Genomic DNA, 9,861 nt, shown 5'->3' with positions numbered 1-9,861 from the left:
GCCTGCTGCTGCTTCACTCACTCTGATCACCACCGAGGGAGACATTACTATCAGCAAGGGGGCAGCGGGAGGCACGATTACCCGTCAACAATGTAAATCTCACACAGGTAGGTCTGAATACATTATTCATTTATGTTTAGCGGGGAGCTCTCAGCAGCAGTTGTGATCACAACTCTTATTTATAGTTCTCCTCTCTGGAATCTGAGGCAGGTAAATCAGTTTTTTGGGAAGTCTGACATGCATCCATCTTTGTTTGTAGTTAGTTGAATGTTTGCTCTTAGCTAGCCTTTAGTAGAAACAGAGTTTAAGACTGAAGTTCAAATCAACAAAAGTTCCTTGATGTTTGGATGTAATTTGGTGACTTCTTGGAGGGCTATTGGTTCTGTAGTCAGTCTAGAGTGAAGGTTGTCTTACATTTTCATTGAATCAAACTTTTCCAAAACATTTCTGACTTGTAAAGTTTCAAGGTGGGGTTTCTGTTACTTTGATATTCACCTCCTTCACTTACCAAGGACAAGCCCTTGAACTGTCTCCTAAAGGCTTTTGTAGAGCATCTGATGTAAGCAAAGAGCTCACCACACGTTTTCACAGAACTATTTAATTAAATGCAAAACTAGCCGAAACAAACCTGCTGTATCAAGTTACCTACAACTTAAATAGTTTAGAGTCCTAAATCTGGTATTCGTGATCTGTTTAATAAGTGACCATGATCTTCCCAGGGTCGTCATGAGAGCAGCATCTATCAGGTGAAAAGGTGAACTGCAGCGCTTACACAGCTGGAACTGAGTGGAAACCTTGAGACGACGACGACCACCACAACCTCATCTCCCCTCTCTCCATCACCCTGTATCATGGCAAATGCTGAGTAAGTACAGTCCATCGATGATCTGTCTTTCACTGCACTCTTGCAAACAAATGCTCATAGTATTAGTGGTGGAAAAGTGTGGTCAAATGTCCGAGATGAAGAATAGTTAAAAGGGAAACTCAATTAAGATCGAACGCATCCTTCCTCTGCCTTTCACGTTACACTTGGAGAACGTCTTTCAGCTTTTTCTTTTCACTCAATCTCCTCTCTTCCACCGGTTCTCGGGTTTCTTTGCCTCCATTTCTACAATAATGATCTTTATTCCCTCAGACACTGCTGCCGTTGAGGTGTCTCTGACCCTCGTCACTCTGAATGCAAAACACACACTGAGATGCAGAAACACACCTGCACAATGCTGACCATACAGAGCATTTATTCTGCAGCCGTGAACACAGGAGGTCACTATGTTAGTCCTTTCTGTGGAACAACACTCAGTTTATTGATTATGATTATCCAAGGCTCTTACAAATTAACACCTTCTACCCACAAACCCTCCCCAGCTTCAGTTTTCTCTCAGCTTTCCATTTTTAATCTGTGCTCGCCAAGTGTGTACTGAGAACAGCTGATGCATTACCTGCTGTAGCCTGCGTGTGTGTGTGTGTGTGTGAGGACAAAAGTAAAAGGTAAGGGAGAACAGAAAATCATTATTCTGTTAACTCATGAATCTGCTGGCGTAGCATGACTCTGTAATTTGTCTCATCTTAACTATCTGCATTTATTCTCCTGACCTAGATGAATAGCCCTAAATCGTCGCTCCATTTGTGCTTTTAAAGAGAAACAGTTCTGCTCGTGGTCCCACACAGAGCTCAGCGGGTCCCAGTCGCAATGTCACATCATGCTGTTGTTAAGGTGAAATGCATCCTGAAATGGATGACTGTAGCTTACAGAAACATAGCTTTGACTCTTGATCATTTCATTAAGACATGGGATAAATAAGAACAGAACAAAAGTATCTCAAATGAGAAACATTTGTTCTTCTTGTTATTCTTCATCCTCATGTGCAAAAGTCTTTCTTCCTTCCTTCACCTTTGATGTAGAGTAACACTTGATTTATGGACATCTTCTACTCTTAGTGATTGTTAAGGAAACGGTCTGATTTTCTAAGCGTCTTAAATATTCATATCTAAAAAAGTATATATATAAAGGCAAGCTGATAAAACATAAATAACAAATCAAATCAGTGTCTTATTTTCATTGAACAGAGAAGTTCCTAGACGGTTCATTTTAGCAAAAGTACCAGTATATTAGAAAAAGAAAATAATAGAAAATTAAAAGTTTAGGGACTCATATTCAAATCCTATAAAAGTAATAGTACAAAGGTATAATATATAATCTGTAGTAATATATACTGATGCATTTTTGGCTTAGCAGCATTTAATTGTTGTTAAGTCTAGTGGTTTACTACCCAGAGGCCAGGGACCCTCTGTAGAGAACTGGGCAGCATCTAGAGACTCTTCTTTTATTCGAGTCGACACTGGCTTATTGTTCTAATCTGCATAAAAAGCAAAATCTGAAAAGTAACCAGTAAATAAAGATGTCAGATAAATGTACATCATTTTCCTCTGAAATTTTGTGGGGAAAATAACAGCAGCAGAAATTTACATAATTGTCTAAATTACTTCGCTTAAGCTTTAAAAAAAAGTGTCCATGTCCAGAAATGAACAGTAACTGTGAACAGTAGACTGTACTTTAGGGTCGATTTTCCCTTTAAGATTCTGAAGGGTCCTTGGTGCTGGTCTGGAGCATTCCTCTTTCTCCCCACGTCGCTGTTTACCCTGTTGTTTATTCAACTCCAGTGGAAGGGTGGAGAGGTCGGATGGCTTTGCCTCTTTTGTTCAGAGGGTGGAAGTTGACAAGTATGTAGGTTCGGAAACGTCCATGACATAAATAAGAAAAGAGCAACTATTTTCTTAAAAGGAACAAAGGATTTTAAAACATTTTACCCAAACAAGTAGGGGTGGGAATTGCAGGGTAACTCACAGTAGCGAATCTGCGATAATTGATATATTGGAAGACAATCATATAATGATACATCATGATATCGGATTAACTGAAGAATACCAAATGCCCCTAAAAAGATAGAGTGCAGGATTAATGTCGGACTTTGGATCTGAAAATGGTTGGCGCATCGCTTAACTTCTTTTCACCACTGTCCAACATGATCCCACTGCCTTCTTCTTCTTTTATCCTGCTGTCATCTTCTTCTTCAGCCAATACATTTTTGTTCACGTTACCCTCATTCATGTTATTAGAGCCACCGCAATGAGTCATGAAGTAGTGACGCGGTGAATCAAAATCGCAGGGAAATCTGTTTAGAGCGTCATATGTAAATTAAAATATTGCTATTTGGGGGAAGGAAAAGCAATCATAATGACAAATGATTGATTTTACACGTTATGACGGGCGCATAAGAGGAAGTCAGGTGTTTTAGTATAAAGAATAACAAAGTCCTCACCTGACCACCTGTCTATTGTTTTTTATAATGGTTTGATAATGATCCCATATAATGTGGACGTCTAATAATGAGAGATTATTGTTCACCTATGGTCCATTGATAGGTGCAGTCGAACCCTATTGAAATATTTCAATGGTAGTGATTACAACTGATAAGAGCCTATTTATTATTGCGATAAGACAGAATCATGTTTGGAGGCTTCTTCTTTTTCAGTCCCCCAGTTTAGTGCGAAGTATGAGGCTGTGTGTTAGAGTAAATCCTTCCCACATAGTACAATAAGGTGTGAAAAGAATATAATGTTTAAGATGCAACAGGCAACATCTTAAACATAGACATACACATATTTTCCATATGTTTGCCCCATATGCAAAATAGCAGTGCAGAAGATACAAGCCAGTCAGTGATGTCACTTTTACAAATCTTTTCAGTCATTAAGTCTTTCAACACCCATACTCCCTCATGTGTCTGTAGAAATTAAAATAATCTATTATTGGAAACTGACACAGAGTAAAACGGTCCACAGACCACTCCATTATGAAGACGGCTTATGTACATGTGCTGTCTCAGTCCTGCCCCACGAGGGTCTCTGTGTCTCCTGCGTCTTCGTCTGCTTGTATCTGTAAAGGTCAGATAAGGGACTGGTCACACCAGGGCCAGAACAGTCCATTGTGCAGTCCACCAATTCATCACACTTTAATCTATAATAATATTAATGAGCTAATGTGGCTGGCAGACTTCATTAATATCCACCGGCGTGAAATTACCAAAGTTTCTCTGGAAGTTGTTCTAAGAAATGACCCAAAGCAATTTGTAAAATTCAGTAGAAGTGACAGATGATTCTTCCTGAAACAAGTGTTTAACACCGAGTTAAATTTGACAAGTTCTTGCCCTAAAAATACTGCAGGGGCAATTCATTGAGGTGCTTATTGACCATATTCAATTGGTCCTTGTGGCAGTGTATAGCAAAGGATAACCTGGATGAAAATGTCCTCCAGGTAAAAACGGACTTTTGATCTGAGATCCATATTATGTTGTGTGTGAATCTGCAGACAAACATGGCTGTCTTTGCTTTCTTAGCAGCAAATCAGAGACATTACTTTGAAGTACCACAGCAGCTTGTGAAATATCTGCATGATATTGTCATTGAATCACAATTATTCTTTTAGTCATTGAATTGGTTCAGGCGCTGAGTCTGACGATATGTTATGAGTTGTACAATAGTGCAGTGTTAGGCAGTTGCAACTACAGTGGACAAACTTATGTGCATGAGTCTTTAACACTAATACACAATGATGTCCAGCTTCTCCAGAGTTCTCCACAGCAGCTGGTGGGAGCAGGGAACATCTGCTTTGTGTCTCTATGTTCTGGCCAAGTTTTGGGTGTGTTTTAAACCCTCAGGCGTTGTTCTCGAAAAGCCTAATCTAACATATGTGTGTTGATCTTGAAGGCCTTGGACATGATGGAGTTTAGTTGAGGATAAAATGCGTCTGGCTGGATAGATGTACATTTTCTTTACTTCTCTGGAAAGTTTATTTTCAAAGCTGCCGTCAGGCTTTTCAAGAGGAGAGGATGGGCAGGTAATACATATGTGCGAATCGATGTAATGTTTTGAAATAAGGGCTTATAGTTTCCTTTTCTTGACTGATGCATATATTTACACAATATACCCAATCGTGGAAGTAGACCATGTCAGAATATATAAATGGCACCATATTGAACTAGACTATATCCTACCTGACATACATATTTGATCTTATTGAGGGGATAGTAGATCTCATTTTCAGCATGCAGAGTGTAAGTGGAATTTAGGATTTATGAACAATAAAAGTTTAAACAGGATATGAACTTACCGACTTCACTTTACAGCACTTTAAGTCAGTTTGATTAAAAAGAAATCCAAATGTCCATCCTGTTTCTGTCACGACTTTTTCCCTCTGTCGGTAGGTTTTTGGGGAATTTTATGTATTTAATTATAGAAAATAGTCCTTAGACCACCGGGGTGACCCAAGCTTTTTGAATGACACTACTTGCCTTTTTTTTATTGATTAAAGGTAAGGAAATGCTATTGATAAAACACAGAGTCTGCAGAAAAACTATAAAGCTGTACAAATGCTGAGAAGGCATGCTTCTATGTCTCACAATGGCAATCCCAAAATGATGATGTTTAGCTTGTATAATGTGTCCTAAATCATTCAGTTAATCACCATCTCGGAACCGATCGGCCGTCTTCTGACGATGATAACCTCTGGGAGCGACAGCCAACTTTTTGTGGCTTCTTGTGTAGCTGAAGGTTATTAATGAAGGACTTCTGGACAAGACTTCCTTTTTCCGTGCGCTGCATTTCTTTACAGTCCGACTTCAACTCGAGAAGCGAAAATGGAGTTGGTGTTGAGATACGATGTCTAAGGGCAGGTTCACACCAGCCTTGTTTTGTCGGATTAAAGCAAACCCTTGAGCGTTTGTCCCCTCGGTGCGGTTCGTTTAGGTCGGTGTGAACGCCAGAATCGAACTCTGGTGCGGACCAAAAAAACGGAACATGGTCCGCTAGAAAAGACGGGTCTCGTTTCCAAACAAACCATGGTCTGGTTTGGTTCAGGTGACAACATAAACGGACTAAAATTAGGACCAAATACAGGAGGCAAACCAAAAACACTGTGCATAGCGGGTTGTTAACGGGTGCTGAAACTGGCAGAGACAGACACGCTAGACAGACGTGGGGGAGCGAATATGGGCTGAGCTATTTCACAAATGCTCGTGGAATGATCTGTTCAGTGAAAAACTAGAGGACACTGGTTCTGATCGAACCGTGGAACAATGTAGGTTAAAAGTAAAAAAAACCAAAAAAAAACTCAGACAACAAAACATTGTACTTTTGGTCCGCTGGTAAAAGCTGCCATGTGAACACAAACCAAACTTCAGGGAAAATGCAACATTGTAACAATTTGTTCTTTGATTCGGATCAAACAAACGGACTTTAGGTGTGAATGCGCACTAGGAACGGATTTGAACAGATTATTAGCTGCACTTGTTATACTAGACTAGATATCTGTTTATATAGATAAATAAAAAATTGAATTCATTGGCAAAAGACCGCCTATAGGAGCTGAGATGGTGTTATGGTGGATTGCTTTTCGCTTGCTTTATACACACATTGTTTTCCCTGCATGCAACCAAAGCCTAACCCTTACCCTATGCCAACAGGGTCCGCATTTTTACGCAGTATCTGTAAGTAGAGATTACTTATTCACTATTTCCTTCTCATTATCCAGGGGTTTCTATGTAGAGGAATATATAGTGAGCTCATCTGCAAAGAGAAAACACTTTCAGACACTACTCAGGGAATATTCTCTGCGCTGCTAATTATCTGTGTTGGTGTTATTGTCCATCAGTTAAAAATTCTCCTCACAATTCATTGTGGGATACTTTGAGACTATTATAAAGGGCACAATTATTCTCACTAAATGAACAGACAGAAATGCAAAGTGTGGAACAGAGTTGTTTTTTTTCTGACAAGCTAGCGGCTCGCTTAAGATGTCCTAATGTACACCAGTGCTTTGAGCTAACAGCTAACATAAGCATCCATGTATTCCGTCTCGTTTCCTCAAGGCGTCTTGCAGGTCTGTCTCATTGCAAACAGATCTTAAGGGTCATGAGCGAGACACTTCCAGTAGTAGGAGGAAGAACATTCTTCAGTGCCACTGGCTCCCAGTTACTTTCATGACCTTCTGTTTTGGCCATTCCAGTCCCCTGAGCAACTTTTGTCACATTATGACCTTTCCTACCTGTCTCACAACTCCACAGTCCGCTGTGTAATTTTATCTGCCACCCCCCAGGGAATCCTGCTCCCCTAAATATCACTTCCCTCCTGTGGGTGCTCTTCTGCAGCTGCAGTCTTTTTAGTCTCTCTTAATGAAATCATGTTTTTGAGAATTTTGCAATTTCCACTTTCGGTTAGATAAGAACATTTGGGGTATTTAGAAAGGTCAGTATTTAAGACAGCAAGCTGCACTGAAAATATACGACTTATTGCTTCATATAAGAACTTTGCTTACACTGAACAAATCCAAAGCCTGGGTTTGCAGCTTCCCCTGATATCTAAACCAGCAGCCCGGCTGGCACCAGGTACTGTGAGCTGTGAGCTGGTGGGGCTCTGGACAGCTTGTGTCTGTCATGAGTAGTTATGTGTACGGTCCTGATTGTTTGGGAAGCGAGCCAAACCTGCTGCTGTGCTGTAGATGAGAGGTGGTATGGATGAGATGCTGTGTGTAGGAGAAGTGTGGAGAAAACAACATCTATCAGGCCAACCCACTGTGGCATAATACTGTGTATCCACAGTCTCAGGGCGGGAATTAATTCTCTGCCAAGTAAAATAAGTGTGGAGGTATTTGTCATAGAGGCACATAAACAACTTCCAAAGTACAACAATGTATCAGTCCATCGTGATATCCATTTACTGGAGTGGGACACGTGAAGACGCTTTGCTTCCCCCTGGGCAGTTTGTCTCATTTTTCCTGGGCAGCAGTGGTCTAAGAATCTTTAAGTTACGAGTGACATTGTTAGTGATGATGAAACTTCATAATGAAGCTTTTCATTAATTATAACTTCTTCTAAATACCATTTTTATATTCTTCTTCCAGATAAGGGAGACTTTAACACCCCTGAAAACATCTGTTCCGTCTATGACCCTAAATGTTCATCATTGAATATGCCATAACCCTACCATTAATTTAGAAAGCAGATACATCCATTGGTTTAAGTCATTCAAATGTAACAGTTCAAAACAGATGTTGACATGCATGTAAGCCCACAGCTGTCAGCACATACAAAAATGTAGCTAAGTCGTAAATGGTGCTTGTCAATACACCTCACTTATTATCTATTATTCTCTAGAGATCTTTTTTTGTTCGTTATTTTATTTTATTAGTATGAATGCATGTTCTGATCCCCCTCCCGTTCCGGCAGATTTCCATCAGGTCTGACTCATGAGGGGCGAAGGTAAACCGCTTAAGTAATTTGGAGCATGTTCAACATGATAACTGACAGAGGAGCGCTGTCCAGGCATTATGTTGCGTTCCAGACAACTTGGAACTTAAGAACTTCCCAGTAGAAATTTCCGACCTCAGAACGTTCCAGGTGCACGATGCCAAAAGTTAATAAAACACATGGCCGACCGACAGTGAAGTGATGTTTTTTTCTTTCAGAGATTATTTATAGTAACCAGCAACTTATCACATAAATTACATTTCTTATAAACGTTTTCATGCAGAACATGTGTTACTATGATAGCAGTAGTTATGTCAATTAAATGCAGCCAAATATATATCCCATTGCTTTTCAGTTGATAGTTTACCTTTAACGATGTGCCGCTCCGTGGGTCCGGCCATTATTGTGTGATGTCAGACATCTGATTCTCTTGAAGTCGGGGTAGATGAATGTGCTCTGAGTTCACAAGTAGGAACTCCGACTTTAAATGGCTTCTCAGAGCAATTTTTCCATTCGGAGGTCAGAAAAACTCAACTTCCAAGTTGTCTGGAACGCAGCATTATGGTAAACAGTCAAGATGTCTGCCGTTGATGTGGAACGTTCTTGATCCACAACTACACCAATAAATGAGCTTGTTGGTAGTTCATGTTAAAGGTATAATAAGGAGGATTTTTCCTTGCATTTTGTCAACAACACATTCAAACGGGGCCGCTCCTCCTGGGCTCTTCGTCACCAGAAGCTCACTCTCACTCTCTCGTGCGAGAATACGCCCATCCTGCCGAGCTAACACCGACAGCATCACGGCTAGGTTTGCTAACCGCCAGTTAGCTTGTCCTACCCAGTTTGAGGCACCTACCCTTCCAACAGAAAGAAGGCCAACTCTGCATCGCTCTTCCGTCCATGTTCACCGGTCTGAATGGGGCCCAGTTGCTAATTTGAACCACTCCCACACTCACCTATATGCTGTGATTGGCTCAGGGAACCACAACAGCGCCCCTCCTGAAAACGTCCCGTGCAAAGCAAAACAACAGAATAGATGCAGAGGGAAGGGTCTCACAAGGGTCTGCACACACACTCACCAACACACATGTATAGAGGCCCATAAGAGATGATTTATTATATTACATTTTATTTTTCTTGGAAAATCCTCCTTATTATACCTTTAAGTACAGATGTAAAGTGGTGGCTAGCTGAAAGCTATATGAATTGGAGGTTGGAACTAGCTACCTACCCTAGCAGCCTACTGCTACATCATATGTTTTGTTGCTCTGATTGGTTTAAATGTTCACAGACATTTTGGTCTGCGCTGTTAATAAGTCTTTTTGGAAATTGAAAATAAACTGAGAAGTTTCAGAATAACTAATTGTGCTGTACCTATTATTGAATTCCTTACATTTTCTGAACAGTCGAGAACAGGCTGCTGAAAAGTTGTTGTTCTGTTTTTTCCTTTAGTATCAATTTTTTTCATATAATACATATTGCACTGTACATGAGTCAACAGCATCACAGCATCCTGTGACTGTCTCTCTGACCATATAGAGGACGTATCTTTAAAGAA

General features: G+C 40.4%; 1 protein-coding gene across 1 annotated transcript in view; it reads left to right on the top strand.

Moving 5' to 3' along the window:
* The first annotated feature begins 39 nt into the window (after positions 1-39).
* Positions 40-9,861, top strand: part of LOC138590207 (transmembrane protein 266-like) — a 50,338-nt gene continuing 40,516 nt past the window's right edge. The window contains exons 1-2 of the mRNA XM_069660795.1: positions 40-107; positions 720-865. Of these exons, the coding sequence (XP_069516896.1) occupies positions 852-865 (14 nt within the window). The 5' untranslated portion in view covers positions 40-107; positions 720-851. The remainder of the gene's footprint in view (positions 108-719; positions 866-9,861) is intronic.

The sequence above is a fragment of the Semicossyphus pulcher genome, unplaced genomic scaffold (genome assembly GCF_022749685.1).
Source record: "Semicossyphus pulcher isolate SPU_LCO1_2020_fin unplaced genomic scaffold, fSemPul1.0.p SCAF_1, whole genome shotgun sequence".
Taxonomy (NCBI): domain Eukaryota; kingdom Metazoa; phylum Chordata; class Actinopteri; order Labriformes; family Labridae; genus Semicossyphus; species Semicossyphus pulcher.
Note: the sequence above shows the minus strand (reverse complement) of the source record. Positions and strands in the feature narration are given on the sequence as shown.